The 16949-nt window shown below is 42.0% G+C and overlaps 1 protein-coding gene across 2 annotated transcripts in view; it reads left to right on the top strand.

Annotated features, from left to right (window-relative positions):
- The window catches only part of ARMH3 (armadillo like helical domain containing 3), a 94341-nt gene that overhangs the window by 32279 nt on the left and 45113 nt on the right, over window positions 1-16949 (top strand). For both annotated transcript variants that reach the window (XM_061552835.1, XM_061552836.1), the window contains exons 14-17: window positions 4319-4421; window positions 6144-6245; window positions 15670-15728; window positions 16058-16123. In XM_061552835.1, coding sequence (XP_061408819.1) covers window positions 4319-4421; window positions 6144-6245; window positions 15670-15728; window positions 16058-16123 — 330 coding nt within the window. The remainder of the gene's footprint in view (window positions 1-4318; window positions 4422-6143; window positions 6246-15669; window positions 15729-16057; window positions 16124-16949) is intronic.

A 16949-nucleotide genomic window follows, 5' to 3' on the forward strand; every position in this document is an offset into this window, starting at 1 on the left:
GAAATGTGTGCACACGTCTCGTCGGCTTTTATTTATGTTTCGTGACGAACTCTGTCGCTCAGCCCTGTGGTGCAGACATGACGGCACCTTCTCCACGGTGTAGTTTCCACCTGCCTTGAAATACAAAGCCTCGGGAAAAGTGAACGTCAAACAACCAGCTACAATGGGACCTAATTTATGAAACTGCTGCACAGTTTTTTGAAAGTCCTTGCTGCCAGATTTTCCTACCCACTCGCTCTCTTGCCCATTAGCAAGTTTCAGTTTGACGACATTATACAACTTTGCCGTTTGGTCTTTGGCGCTAAACCGCAGCTTGATGCGAACTATCGTTCATCATAAACCTCCTGACAGTTCCTGGAACGTTTTCTTCCGCGTAGAAAAAGCAGATTAAAGACTGCATGGAAATCAACAACAGAGTTGGAAGTGGACCGATGTCGCAAGGCTGATGTGTAACCAAAAAAGTTTCTGTTCCTGGGTAGTAAGGGTTATTTCCTAATTGCTTATGCCTCAAAAGTATAGAAAATGGCTTTTATTCCCCACAAACTTTGCTTTTGTGACTAGTACACGGATATTTTGAAATGTACCTATTTTCAATGACAAAACGTGTGCATTTGTGTCATTCTTTCACATAAAGGTCACAAAAGCAAAGTTTGTGGGGAATATTGGACATTTTCTATACTTTTTAGGCATAATCATTAAAAAATGACAGTACCCAGGAACAAAAATAGTTTTTTACATATTATTCATATTATCTAACCCCAGCCCCGTGCATCTCTCCACCGCGGTTTTGCCCTCGTAACCCCATCAGGGTAGTGGAATTACAGCAGAGAAAACTGTTGGAAAGGCTACTTTGTCACGGTTGAGTTTATTCTTGGCTAATACGCCGGCAATATACTTTCGGTGTTTGCTTCCATGTGGAGTTGTAATGCATTAGATGATTGTTGTGGGCATTTTTTGTTGTTGTGCGCAACAGACAAATACAGCTTTAGTTCTTGGCTTGAAGCTTTCGTGACTGCAGGAATTCATATTCTTTGGGTCTTTCGGTAAAGTCGCGTAGAACAAATTTTTTTTTTGTTCTATGTGACTTTACTGAAAGACCCAAAGAATATTAAGCATTAGTGTTTTATTTTCAGCTTCAGACCCCTGTCGAGTTTGAGAATTTAAAACAGTCTCAAGCCCGATTATGAAGATGAAAAATAAAAACCCTCACTTCTCTCGTCTAAAGCTGTGTGATATGCCGTGCCATATTTATTTTGAGGACAAAAGTAAAGACCTTTACATTTTTTGTTTAAGCAAACTGTATTTCACGTGCAGTCTCTGCTTTTCAAGAGGAGATTGATGGTGTATCGTTGCGGTACAAATCGTCTTGTGCACCTGCTGGTAGCTCCCTCAGACATGCATCCGAATGCCATTTGCCTTTTACCTGTTAGAAATGATTGTGATAATTTTGAATGATTCAAGGTGGCTTTCTAGTGAACTTTGGCCGGGAGGCTGAGCGAGATTCAGGCCTTGGTGCTTCACCAGGAGAACGCCGTTCTCCGCTGAAGGATTCCCACAATTGTCCTGTCTGGGTTTGGAGAGATTGTTCTCCCTTGTTTGTCACACAAAAGCATTCAGATCGAAGGAGGAAGGAGTGGAGTGGATAGGCGTGGTTTGTACCTCGTCGTTTTTACTTAAAGGAGGCAAAGCTGCTTTGAAGTTGTGGATTTTGTCGTACAGGCAGCATTGAGGCTTTACCGGTTCTGGCGTTTGATTTTGTGGGGGGTGGCGGGGGGGGGGACATGAGGCTCATTCTACGACAGTGGTTCTTAGCCTGGGTTCGATCGAACCCCAGGGGTTCGGTGAGTCAGTCTCAGGGGTTCGGCGGAGGTTAAGACACACACCCGACTCATATGATTGTGCACCAGTAAAAAATATATCTATGTTTTGAATTTGAAAAAATCATATTTTATTTTTCCAATTAATTAAGGTTCGGTGAATGCGAATATGAAACTGGTGGGGTCCGGTACCTCCAAAAAGGTTAAGAACCACTGTTCTACGAGATCAGTAGTGATCTCAGAGGAGAGCCGGTAGGCATGTCTCTTATAGAGACACGCTATGAAGTGCGGCTGCTTAGAGGCTGAGTCTTTTGAGTGGGCTGTGCTTTCCGCACTAGCTTAGTGAGTGAGAAAGGTGGCGTTTGGGAATCTGGTGGCAGATTCTTGGCCCCCGTTCCTTGATGTTCATCTACCCTCATCTGTGGCCTGTGGTCGTTGATCTTCGTCTGGCCTCCTCCTTCTGTTGTTGGTGTTTTGGCAAAAATTCAGATGTTAGGAAGCCTCTGGAGGTATGCACTTTTTTCCCCCCAAAGATTTGTATGAACAAGACGATTCAGTTACACACCGAGGATATGAAAGGAGGTTGACACCAGCGTAAACACATTACGAATTACAGTGCAATGGAAACCTGTCCAACCTGCATGTTTCAATAAACTGTTGCAATAAACTCTACAACCCCCTCCTGGTGTCTTCCTAAGCTCTGATTGCCCTGTAGGAGAAGAAGAAAAAAGGGGAGGGAGGGGGGGATGCACATACGGTGCGAAAGAAGTTCAACACACATGAAAGTGTTGAGAGCTACTGAAGGGTAAACTAGGCTTTAGTCACTCCTTGTTAAGGCTGGTGAACTGAAGCAGCCATCGGCACGTTCTGTTCCCACTCTGCTCCCCACGTTCTGAAGAGGGAGCATGTTGGGCGTGGAAGTTCTTCTTGCACGGCTCTCTTCGTTATTGTCCTCTGCTGGTGGTCTGGTTTGTGGGGTTTCCAATGTTGGTCGTTGATGTATTTTTCTAATCGTGCTTCAGTGCACGGGTCACTTGCCTGCTCCGTTGTCTTCGTTGCGTTACTGATGCTCAGAGGCGCTGTTTTTAACGTGCATAATGCCCTGAAGGGAGCGTGGGGTGTGGGTTTTACTTTAACTGGAGCTTTCTTGAGGCCATGGGCTAGAGTTCGGACGTTGACGAACGTGTTTATGGTCACTTTGAGAAAACAAACCGTGCATAAGTGCTTTAAGCCTGGCTTGTATATATGTTAAAACAGTTTTTGTAATTTCCGAACTTAAAAACTAATTGAAATTTTCTCTTTTCTTCTCTATTAAGTGTAGCATAGGGGAAGCTGTTATGAAGTGGTTTCACTGGTTGTGCACTACGTTGTTAATCTGGAGAGCTGAGTTGATCTAGCATTCGTGTTAAGTGTATTGAGTCTATTGAGAGATATAAAATAAGGGAGGCTCATTGTTACCAGCAAATGGCTAATAGCTTTTCCATTAAGGTTTATATCAAGGGCTTAACATTGAAGGGGCCACATTTTTTCTTTAATTCATGGGAGGTTAAGTTTAGCACTTCTGTCAACAGAATTTTTAAGATCCTGTAAAATATACAAGAGCTGGCTGCTGTTTTGTCATAAAAATGGTCCCCATAAAATTGCACATTGTGAGACCGTTTAAATATAGTGGAAGGAACGTTTCTCTTGATGTTTGTGACTCGTATGAAGATGAGCTGCGCTCAAATCGACAGTTTTTTTTTATCTTCGGGATGAATTACTACTACATCTAATTTCGGATGGAATTTGACAGTATTGTATTTTTGCCTCACGTAATTTTCTGCTCATCGCCCGGATTACATGTTTTGGTTTGAATAATGTTTTATTGCATAAAGGGGCAATTTTCATTCGTGGCATGTGCTGGCGATAGCTCGAGACGTACATCAATTTCACACGGCACCTGTTTTTTTATGTCTGACAAGTTCGTATTGATTAATTGACAGGTCCTTCAATAAATGATGTGAGATTTCTCTTTTTTGTTACCCTCTGTAAATGTATTAGCTTGTTTTCTTCTCTCTGGTCTAGTGACAATGTTTTGATCACTCAACAGGGATATGTTTTACTGCTGACCATCAGTCGTTTCACATGGTGCAACAACTGAAATTTTAAAGAGCACCATAGAGATATTGATAGTTGAGTTAATAAAGATATACATATGATGGGAACTGGTTCAATAGACCATAACTCCGAAGAGGATTCAGATTTGAGTAGAGGACAATTATCTTATAGATTCTTATCCCAACTATGCATTTTCTTGTCATGAAACAATTTTCAATGATGAAATTGAATGTTTGTACATACAATAGCTTTATGGATTGTTTTGTGAACATGTGTGTTTGCGTGTGTTGTGCGTATGTGCTGTCATATGAATAGTTGCAATGTTTGCATTGTGCTGCTACGTAGCATGCAAATGCATTAAAACTATTGAATGTGTGTTCATAAGAAGGTGATGTCATTTCCAGAGTCACCCAGAAATGGGAATCATCACCCCACCTCCTACAGCACCCGCATCTCCCACCACCCCGACCACTCCGCAGCCAGGCACCACCCCTCCTGCCAATGATTGTGAGTGCTTCCAACACGCCACAGCCAGAACTTATCACCCAGCACCGGCTAACCAGAATTCACGATGCTCGGTCCACCACAATACCTTGCTGATTTCGTAAAGGAGCATATAAACCATCGCGCAAACTCCAGTCATCCTCACAGTGGCTTTTGGCTAGCCGTCGAATATAGATGGTCACTGCATCGCGCGCTTTTAGATGTGCTTCTGTGACCATCTGGAATGCTTTTCCTCTCTATTCGAAAGCCACTGGAGCTATGCACTTTTAAATATAGTTTAAAACTCATTTCGTGAGAGCTGATTTTTGTGTTTAGTTTGTGGTCCTTCCCCTGCACCACCGATTAGCACGGTTGGCTACGCGCAGTGCGAAAGAAGTTCAACACCTACATATGTACACGCTCTTTTTAACATACGGTGTCCACCAATGAGTAACAAACAAAACGTCCACCATGGACCTAAAGTCGACCATGCTACTGTGAATGGTGCAGTGTCAGCGCACCAGTTGACACGCTACGCTATGAACCTGGTGACCTTAGTTCAATTCGTGGTCATGGCTAACATTGGTGGTAATCGATATCTCAACCGCTGACCCGCCCATACTGGACACCTGTGAAAAAGAGCCTCATAGCTCATTGGACTCCTCCAGTGTAAATACAGATTCTGATTCTGAACTGGTCCTTTGGGCCTCCCCCGATCACCAGCCTGCATTGACCAGCATGGTAAAGTACGACCGACACAACTTGGGGTGACCTTCGTCTAGAAGTGGATTGACAAAGGGCAATTTAAATGTACCATTCAGCATCTGAGATAGACTTTAGAATGCACACAATTAAATGTCCAGCCTTAAGCACTGTTTAAAAACCATTCACTGTGCACTATCTAAATACTAACTAGCATGCATCATGAGTATCACTGAGCATGCAGCAAAGACCATCCAAAATGCACCACCCAGCCTGAAGCATTTAGCAGCGAAACACCCTCTGCCAATGACCTAGCCTCCAGGAGGGAGCAGGTTTAGTGTTTATAAGTCATCAGACCGTAAAATGTATTGATTGGTTGAAAATGATTTAATACTATTTCGACACGGTGGAGTATTGATCTGCTCATGGAGCTGACATTGTGTGTGTGAACTTAGACCTCATGTGATTGTAGCTTTGACATACTGGTGTGATGGCTCACACAATGTATAGAGTGAGGTTAGGGAAATCAGTCTGTATGTTGCTGGGGACATTAATATTTTGAGAATCTGTTTTAGGGGAAAAGAACACCTTCATGCTCAGCCACCCTCAATTATTTGCTTGTCATTGTGCATTTGGCTTAGATTGGGGCAAGTCTGAACACATTATGGTATTGTGATTCTAAAGTAGTACCGTTACATGATATATTCAAAACAGAACAGCCCCATGACTTAGGAAGGGCCACATAGGATGTTGATTTCAACTTGTCATTGTGTTAGATAAAGACATGTTTTTAATATCTACAGTGGTAATCTCTGCCAACTTATAGTTGTTCTTCCCCCGCACCTCCGATTACCACGGTTGGCTACGTATGGTGTGAAAGAAGTTCAACATACATGCATACAATCACAAACTGTAATGTCTATTTTTTTTCCTGGCTCTGTCAATAATAAAGTCTACTAAGCACTAGCACGGCTGAAGGGCGCATGTTCTGTGTTCCCGCGGTGCTTGTCTGATTGCTGCTTCTCGCGGGTGTTTTTGCTTCAGCACTGAGCAGCACAGAGCTCCCACTTGATCCAAACATCCAAACCAGCAATCTCCTCATCACATTCCTCAAGTACAGCTCCATCATCATGCAGGACACCAAAGGTGAGAGCTGTGGCTGAGAGGGAGATTTTGTTGTGGCAACGTTGGCCCCCTGTGCGTGAATGCGTTAGCACAGCCAGCCACCGAGCAGAACTCGTTCGGTGTTTGATGTGAACCTTCGGTGTGTTTTGTCCGAGTGAACGTGTGTGCACTTGTCTTTTTTGTTCTCAATGCAAAAGCGTGGATGGACAACGACGACGACGACATCAAATTGTAACGCAATTGTGGACGCTGCCTCTTTATCAACGCGTAAATCAGACCCATTGTCTCCGTGGGTTTGTCGCCTGGGTATAAATGAAGAGCGTTTATTAAATTCAATAGCCATTGCTCTCCATCAGAGTCTGTTGATTTAAAAACACTTGTTTTCCGAGGATAGTGGTGTTCGAGATGGAATGGGGAAAACTCTCACGTCAGTTTTTGCCTCCGTGCTCAAATGAGCCATGGAGTGGTGTTCGTCTCATTTGGCAGCCTGAATATTCCACATTGCAGTATTCGGTGCCCATTCTGTCCATGCCATGACCACTGATCACTTTCAATAAAGTGATACCTACTCGTACTCTTTGGTTTTTTCGGTAAAGTAACGTAGGTTAAAAAAGAAAACAAATAAATTAAATCACGACGTTTCGGAGGCAACACAAGCTTCCGTCTTCAGGTGAAGAAAAGTCCCAAGAGACACGACCTTATATACTGGTTAAGGGGGGAGGAGCCAGGATGGGCCGCGGGAGAGGAGGAGTTGTGAGATGGTCAGTACGGCTGCTGGAACTGAGCCTTTGTAATGTAGATGGCAGAAGTAGATAAGCAAGCTAGGATTAAGCTGCCTTTTGTTATGCTGCTGAGTCTAATACTGAACGAGAATATAACTTATAACCTTACAATTGCGAATTAAGTGCTCTAATCATAACACCACCTGGCCATATAGAAAAACTCACATCAAAATTAGTAATTAGGGGCTTTGTGCCCATGTGCTCTGGTCCTTTTGTTAATGTTGCCAGGCTGCTATTATGGGAATTGTCATGCTGTCAGTATATCCCGTATCTGCAGATACATAGTTTATCACCGTTGAGAACACGGACGTTAATCACCACCCTTCAGGCTTTCAGTGGTTTGTGTAAATGGAAAAGTGTATTGAGCTGATTCTAATTTTTTTTCTTTTTACATCCGTGCAGTAATCCACAAACCAAAATGTTGGGTCCATTGCATTTATTTATATTGCTGTAATATTCTGCAATTTTGAAAATTAATTGGAAACTATTGCAACATAAAAGTATGCGTTTGTTCAATTTGAGATGATGCAGCCATGATAAAGTGCATCACTGCTTTGCTGTTAGTATATGAATAGAATGCTATGTCTTGTGTTTGGCATTGAAATGTTAAGTGCAACAGTTGTAATAGGATTGCTATGTAGGGCTCTTCAGCGTTTTGGCTGGACAGTTATATGGACCATTTCTGGACTGTGGAATTAAATTGAAAGTCAAATTTGTCTATTCTGTGACCTGGAACGTGAAGTGTTAATCCGGGTCTCATGGCAGCAGTGAATGTTTAACAAATTGAGTTAATTATCACTTGATAACAGTGCTGCTGTCATTTGCAAAAACTTGAAATAATGGAGAAATAGGTACATTGATGCCGTCAGGCCATTCATTGAGGCCCTGCAAACTGCTTGCTGTATGGCATGGACTCCTCTTTACCAATCGGCATTGACCAGCATGCAGTATGATCAAACGATCGCCAATCCAGAAGAATGAAAAAGGGTTGTAAATTCTCTTCCACACTTAAATTTACAGCATACCCCTAGTACCTGCTTGACAGAGGTTTTAATTTTTATAAATTGTTGCATTGAAATGTTGACACTTAATTTTCACCCAAGCCCAGTACTGGTTTGGTGTTCTGCTGGAAAGATAAAATAAACGTGCTCCTGGAGTCTGTAAGGTAAAAATAGTTTGATGATAATTTGAGAACGATACTGAGAAACCAAAAGCATTCACACGGAAGAGTTGTCTCCAGAGAGACCAGCAGTGATAAAGACTGTGAATAACCAAATAGATAGAGATTTCCAAGATTAGTAAACATCTGGGAGTCTAGTGTAGTAACAGGTCTCCTTTCCAAGATAGGCCTTTTACAGGTACGAACAACAGTTCCACACTGCCCACCAGGGATTATTTGTCTGTCGTGCATAGCCCCTCCCAAACATGTACGCTCCCGGATTGGTTGAAGTGTGTCACGTGACCGCGAGCTTTCTGTCGTGGTACGAATGCGCTGTCCAAGCAAGTTCCTACCTGCCCACTCCGAAGGAACGTGTTATATTTTACCCAGAAATATGAATGAGATCCTGCTGAGCACTCAAGAGTGACACCGGCTGGTTTTTATGCTGAGGAATCACTCTTTCATGGCAATTTTATTCTTACATCCTGACAATGAACGATGCCCTCTCTACAGTGGTCTAATTCATCCTATTTCTGACTTAATAACTTAATGAACTTGAAGATTTTATTCTCTTTACAGTGCAGACATCACTTTCCCAGGAGAATAATTTTTTTAAGTGACGGTTGATGCTATGGCATTTAACGCATATTCCTGTCATTTGATTGTTGGGCTACAAATGAATTGTGATGCCTTTCAAAGATACACATTACTGTTCTTTACACATTTCCAGAAACACGCTTCACATTGAAGCCGTATGGCAGTGTGTAATGGATTACAGGCATGCAGATTTGTAGAGTACACTGATAATTACAAATGCGTTTTCAAATGTATCAAAGGCAGCCAAATTCATTTTAAGCCCCATAATTTTTTGCACTGCATGCTAACTATGCGTTAACTTGTGTACTAACTCGCCATGGTGTGTTCTGTTTGGTACTTTCAAGAATGATTGATTGAGACTTGGCCTTATTATTGTCGCTTGAATTGCAGATCAAACCTACTGGCCATTCTGGTCTTCAACAGTTGCTGCGAGCTTTAAGTAGATGTCAAATTTCAAGACTTGGAAGCTTATTTTTTTTGTGATACAATATGTACCTGAGAAGAATCACACCATTACCAAAACTGTCAAAAATAGTCTTTTGAAATTACAATATCGGAGCGTTTCATTACAAAATTAATGGACAGTGAGCATGTCTAATACCACACGTTCTATACAGCTGAACATTAAAAAAAATTCCATTTGAAAGGAGTAATTATCTTTTACAGAATTTCAGATTCACATGGTTGGGATCATATGCCTGGGTCAGTTGAAGACTGTTTGATTCTATCTGGGGTTACACGTGCTTCTCCCACATTCCTCCTTTTGGCATGTGATGTTTAAACAGCATGTCCGCATCCATTGCTGATTGTAGTCTATCCATTTGGTCTGGTGACAGAGTGATTGACTTGCAATCAGAAGGCCATGAATTCAAATCTAGTTCAGAGTTCACCTCAGAAAATCCTTCTCCCTAACCATAATTAACCCTAATTAGTACTACTTTGTGGGAAGTGAACAGTGGTTTGTCTAATAGAGAGAATAAGCTAAACCATATTAATGTGGAATCTCCATGACTAGCTCATGGCTTCTCATGTACGAGAAGGTCACACTCATTACACACAAAGTGCTTGCCACAAATGAACCACAATACCTTGCTGGTCTCGTCAAGGAGCATAAACCACCAAGCAAACTCCGGTCATCCTCGCAGTGGCTTTTGGCTATCCATCAAACAAATACGGTCACCGCATCGCGCGCTTTCAGATGCTCTTCTGCGGCCGTCTGGAATGCTTTTCCGGTTTGAAGCTTTCGTGACTGCAAGGATTCATATTCTTAGGTTTTTTCGGTAAAGTCACGCAGGTAAAACATTAAAATTAATAAAAGTAAAATAAAATTAAAATCACGACGTTTCGGAGGCAACACAAGCTTCCGTCTTCAGGTGGACCCGCCACAGCCACGATAGCTGCCCACTTGATGCACTACCACTCCCTACCGCCCACTTGATACAGCTATCGTGGCTGTGACGGTTCCACCTGAAGACGGAAGCTTGTGTTGCCTCCGAAACGTCGTGATTTTTATTTTATTTTACTTTTATTAATTTTAATGTTTTACCTTCGTGACTTTACCGAAAAAACCTAAGAATATGCTTTTCCGGTATTAGGAAGCGAATGGAGCTATGCACTTTAAAATGTAGATTGAAAATTAATTTCTTCATAACTGCTTTTTGTGTTTTAGATTGTTGTCCTTCCCCTGCACCTCCGATTAGCATGGTTGGCTACGTACGGTGCGGAAGAAGTCTAACATGCAAACATATACATACATACATACAACTTCAGCTTGAAATTAGATTGGGCATGGAGACTCACAGCTACCCCTCTATTTAAGGAATGAAACAGGAGGACTTCTCCACAAATCTGGCTGTCGCCTGATGAAGCTAGTTGTAATTACTGGCGAAACGTCGTACTCCGATTGTGAATGTTGTGGCTTGGCTCTCCAACACACCGGTTAGTGCTGTACTAGTGACGAATTGGCATGTTCTGTTTACGTGACAAACGTTACTAATTGGCTGTCGGATGGTGGCGGGTTTAACGACACATTTACGTGATCTAACCCCCCCCAAAAACCTGTATTTTGGAGACTTAATAGTGATATTTTGTAATTTGTATTACTTACGGTAATTCCAATTGCACTAGCGGCATCGTGTCGGGAGACGAAGAATCCATTGAGAAAACTGAGAGAGCAGCATGTCCCACTTGTTGTCAGACTGGATGGAGATTTTACAGCGGTCTTCTCCCAAAATATGAAACTGTCGATGGGATCTTTACAGAGTAGAGGGCACATTCCCACGCGCTGTGCGATGAAATCGTTTGTTCACTTAAGAGTCAAATCAAGTGTCAAGGCAAGTTTAATGTTTATGTTTTGCAGTCACTGGTCACGCAGGTGAGACCACCACCTCGCTCCACTTGAGAATTCTGTTTAATCACAGATTGCTTCCCAGATTCAGACTCAAGATATCAACCATGACAGCTTCATGCTCTGATTTGTGAGCCACCTGGTTATCTCCGCTTTTGTAAAGAAATTTAAGTGCTTTTGCAGTCAATCCATGTAGCCTATTCTCATTTAAGTCAAATGTAATTAGTGTGAAGGAGACGTTGCTTATTTATTTTGTTATTTCATTTAAGGTATGATAAATACAAATGTGGGCATAAAAATGAATAGTATGCAATTGAATTCCACATTAATGCATATTTTCACGTCTGAAAACTTTAGGCAATTGAGCTATCATTTGTGCACTGTTGTTGTTTTCACAGTAAACTTGGCCTTTCTGTTTGACTTAACATCAGAACAAATTATTCCAGACATTAAGGCCTTTCTGAAGAGACATGCACAGCTTGGCCTGCGAGCATCTTGTCTGTTTCGAAGTACATTATTTATTAAAGTGGGGTTTTCTTTACTTCTATTTTTGCCAATTTACAGCGCAGTTCCACGGGAGGCAGCAAGTAATGGAAGGTCCCCAGCTGTGCTAAATCGCTTCAGTGCAAAATGAGAGCCCTGCAGGAGGCTGCGTCACCCCCCTGCCTGGCAGCGAGTTGAGATGTGACAGGCAAGGGGGGAGGAGGAGGGGTGCTGTATGCCCATCTTCCTGCTTGAACGGCTTGGGCGCCAGTCACCGCGAGCGTAGACCAGCACAGGTCCCCCACCGTGCCCCCGCCAGGCTCGTTACTGCGGCGGGCACAATTAATATTCAGTCTCGTTTTTTATTGATGTCACAATTAAATTAATCAAATCAAAAGGAATGAGTTACTGGTATCGACACTGCAGTATGCTAGATATTGGAACGGTTTTTTTTTACCCACAATTGTATTATGCAGCGTGTTGTTTATAGATTTTTCTAAGTCTGGTTGGTAACCTTATTCCGTGATCAGAACGTAAATGGCAATAGTGATTCGGTTAATAATTGTAAAGATAAAAATACTATGTTAGAGCTGCAGAGGAATCCTATTCGTAGTAATACATCGACTGCACAACCAGTTATTGATAATGCATTTGGCAGAAATGCTAATATCATTAAGTAATTTACACCATTGGAACCTCATTTGCCAGTAAAAATATGATAATTGTTTTTTTACCCTTGTATCTGGCAACAAAACTGACACCTTTTTTACATAGACCACAATACCTGCAGTCATAATGCAAACAAAAAACATAACTCTGATCATGTGCACTGTCCTTGAAGTTGATTGGTCCACACCTGAGATGCCTTTTGGCGTCATCTGGTCCAACCCATGTGAGACTAGGCTCTAAGGAAAGCTGTCTCGGGTGTGGACCAATCAACTTCAAGGACAGTGCACATTTTCAGAGTTATGTTTTTTGTTTGCATTATGACTGCAGGTATTGTGGTCTATGTAAACATGACTCCTTGTAAAAAAAAGGTGTCAGTTTTGTTGCCAGATAGAAGGGTAAAAAACCAATTATCATCATTAAGTCATTTTGATGAAGAAAGTTAATTCAAACCTACTGCACATACTAAGAAAAGCCCCTAGGTAGGGCTGTCATTTCGCATAGAGAGCTTTCAGTTGGGCTATGTGGGACACTTCCTCCTCGCATAGCATCAATCTTTCATGAATCCAACTCGTGAAAACCCTGACATTGTACCTTTAGCGTGGACATGGCTAGAAACAAGTGGTGACAGAAAGTAACGACTTCTCCATGACACGTATGGGATTTATGTGCACTGGGGAGGGTGTTTTGTACGCAGATAAAATGCAGTCGGCTTGTTTCGAATGTCACTTGGTTCTTTGTCACCGAGAGGTGAAATTTTATGGCCGTTATCAGCAATTTTTTTTTTAAAGTGAGAACATTTTAAACAGCACAACTAACCCTGACTTCATTAATCAACCTTACCTCGGCCAATAATACTGCTGTAATGTCGTTATTGATGCCTTAAAATAATTGATGTTAAAAATACACCGAGTTATATCAGTTGGCAGCCAACCATTGCCTTAACCCTACCTTTGGCACGAATTGATTTTTATATATGTATACAATTGTTGGTGTAATTTGTTTAATTTGATCCGTAAAGAAATGTTTTGATTGAATTAAATCGAACGATATATATTGCAAACATCTCCTGAGCTTATGCATAGATTGTGAAATTCGGGATCAGAATCAGAATCTTCAATCGGACTGGAGGAATCCGATGAAATATGAAGTTCTTTCTCACAGATGTCCAGTAATGCTTCCCCTCCATAGGTGAATTTAAAAACCTGTGACTTGGCCCACCACATTATTCATTCACTTTCACATCCATGCAAGGAGCAGTTCATTTTGTACACTCTGCAGCTTTACTGACGAGTACTTTTGTTCTATCAGCAGATGTTCCTTGTTTAAGGTGGGGGGGGGGGGGGGTTATGCTAAGATACCACTGCACAGTTGGTGGTGTCGTTCGCGAGGAGTGTTGTTGTGCCTCCTGCATCAACGAGCCTGCAGATGGAGTCGGCTGTATTTAGTTTTGGCCCCGTGCCCGTACTACGGCACTGCGGGAGATGGCGTTGGCACGTGAATCGTCATCCGTCCGATCCTTGGCGGGTAAAACTTGTTCTTTGCGAGCTGTCCCCGTGAGAGATGAAGACATGGTGCTGGGAAAGCTTTCGCCATTGACTTGGCCTTTCACTTCGGTTGTCGTAGCAAATAGTTTAAAGGCAGCGCGTATGGCAATTTATGTAGCGAAACTGTTCAGTAATGTATTGGTTCAAAAATAAAAATATCAATTAATATATGTTATGTTTCCAAAGTAACTATTGCCAGATGTGTTGTGGTTAGAGTTCTTAACTGATATTCATATGTTTGCGAGTTCAGAGTCCGGTTCGGACATCAAAGCCCATTTTCCCAATAAAATATGTTCCACCATTGTAAGAAGTTGAAATTAATCATTGTGTGGTGAGGCTGCCAACCCTCCTTTGTGCGCCACCAATGAAGATGAACGCTGCCACAATGCCTGTTCTAAATTTGAAAATCGAGAAGCATTTTCAATGTGTCCTTTTTAACGACAGGGTCCGATGCCTTTTTACCCGACTCGGTGCAAGTCATATCAGTCATGGGTGTGTGCTTGATTGATGTAACGTCATGTTGTCTGAACAAGCTCCTCATTGTGTTTCAACCGTTGACGTGTATTACACAATACCCTTGTTCTTTCAGAATCACATTGCAATCAGTGCACCTCACAAATGCCATGCCAAATAACTTCAACATCAGAATGACTCACAATGCTGGGGTAGTCGGTACCTGAGACTTGAAAACATTGAGCCCTTTTCACTGCTCTGCTGCTATTTATTTTCTAGGAGTTAAATTAATCTTTTATTTGACGAATGTGCACACAACACATTGTGTTTGTGTTATATGTGTATATAGCTCATCGGGAGCAAGAGTGCAGTGCTTAGCTGCTACAAACACAGCGATCCGAATTCCAATTCCCACTCAAGACCAATAACAGTGGCAAATATTTAAACCGGTCCTGGGTAGACTCAGCCTTAAATGACGACCTGATGCGGTGTGTAAACATCAGCACTGGGGAGACAAAGGCAGCCAGGTGTGGCGTTGTCCAGTCACCTGCTCGTGTGTCGTGCTTCATAGGTGCTCGCTAACAGCACTTGCCCCAACAGTGTTGAAGGCTATACGGGGGATCTTTGTATTTTATAGCGCATTCATTTTCGTCATTAATTTTAAATTGTATCGTTAATTTTAAATGTAAGCATGCATTACTCTACATCAATTACCAAAAGGAAATGTATGGTTTCATTAAGTGGTTTATTTTTTAAATACCACTTCTGCTTGTAGTTTAATACTGCCACATTTGTGAGGGTTGTTTGACTATACCTCACCACACTGGTCAGTCCAGTTTGTTGAGCGCAGATTTTTACAATTGAGTAATAAATGCAATCTGAACGACATCGGTGGATTATACACGAATTGGTATGTTATTGTTGGGGGTATGTTATCATCAGCCATAATATCTCCACTGCCGGATGAAAGCCTCCCCAAATTAATTTGTAACCACGGCCTCATGGTACAATAATGGATCTCGCTGCTGCACGTGGTCTGATCTCATCTCCATGACGGACGTCTTCTAGGGTGTGTGGGCCTTTGGCTGCCATTCCCCTGCTAGCCTCGACCGCTGGCCATCATTGTGCGTGTTGAACGCCCATTACAAGATCATGGATTAAAGAGTATGGATTCCTGCAGTCACGAAAGCTTCAAATCAACATTACAAGATGTTTTCAGAAAATTGGATTGGCGAAATAAAGGCATGAACACAAGTGGAAACACTGTTAACCATCTCGGACCTCTATGCTGTGTGTCCTAAAGTACTAACAATTTTATTTAGGTATGCCTTTGTATATGGTGGGTATCGTTATAATAACTGTACACATTGCTGTGCTGGTCTAACTGGCAATACTTATTCTTTTTTTGCAGATGAACACAGATTGAACAGTGCCAAGCTCTGTTTGATTATCCTCACCTGCATTGCAGAGGTACACGTTTCAGTAATCAGCTTTTTGGCAGCAGCGATGAGTGACCTTTAAAGCAACACGGCTGTTATATCCATAGATTTTCTTTCTTTGATTAGCTCACGCATTGAAATCCACTTGACAACCTACCTGCCTTTGGGATTTCACAACCACACAGCGCTGTGAGGAATTTATATTAAAAAGAGACGGCCTAATGTACTGCATGTTACGTTTTTGCGTGCCAATAAAGCACCAGAGTCGGGGTATTGATTGAGAATCACCACGGAGTGAGGCTACAAGTTGGAGCATTCATAATTTATGCCGTTGCTGCGTGATGCTCTTTTTGTTAACAGGACCAGTACGCCAACTCTTTCTTGCATGACGACAACATGACTTTTCGTGTTCATCTACATCAGATGGTGAGTGTGTGTGTGTTGCTGCCAACAGGGATGCATGTGCTGAGAACATGTGTGAGCTCAGGGACGTGGGTTGGAGAGCGGATCGACGCGCGTACGCGTCGCTCATTCCTGCAGGTTTTTCCCATTTCGAGGGCTAGTCTTGCTCACTGCCGTGGCACTGCGTTCAACACTCTTCACAGACATTGAGTCAGTTGAGTAGACAATGCAAGAAAGAACTGTTTAATTGAGCTCACAATGCATGAATATTCCGCACTAGGGGTAACCGAGGTTATAAGAGTTGAAATAATAAAATAATAAAATAAAAACCATAATAAAATTCTCACGACGTTTCGGCCACAACACAAGCAGCTGTCCTCAGGTGAAGAACAGGGCTTTCCGACAGCTCTGTTCTTCACCTGAGGACGGCTGCTTGCATTGTGGCCGAAACGTCGTGAGAATTTTGTTATGCGTATTATTTTATTATTTCTCTTCTACGTGACTTTACCGAAAGAACCAATAATATGAATCCCTGCGGTCACGAAAACTTTATATCGAAATTTATAAGAGTTGTGCGTTTATAAATGTACTTGCTTGCATTGCTTCGAGGTGTGATACATTGTTGTATGAAAAGAAGCAACCTGCATTGGGTTGGGTTATCAAACCCAATATCATGTACATGTCCTTATGGAAGGAAATAAATGATCTCTGGATATTTATTTGCATGGGAGGGCTTCTTGCTGTAGAAGGCATGGATAATTAATTCCACTTTAATAAATAGTCTCATAAAGTTACACACAGCTTGATATTACCATAGTGTGCAATAATTGTCAAATTAGGTACTGTACTA

Source organism: Lethenteron reissneri, chromosome 17 (genome assembly GCF_015708825.2).
Source record: "Lethenteron reissneri isolate LAM-NWPU_2019-01 chromosome 17, ASM1570882v1, whole genome shotgun sequence".
In the NCBI taxonomy this organism is placed as follows: Eukaryota; Metazoa; Chordata; class Hyperoartia; order Petromyzontiformes; family Petromyzontidae; genus Lethenteron; species Lethenteron reissneri.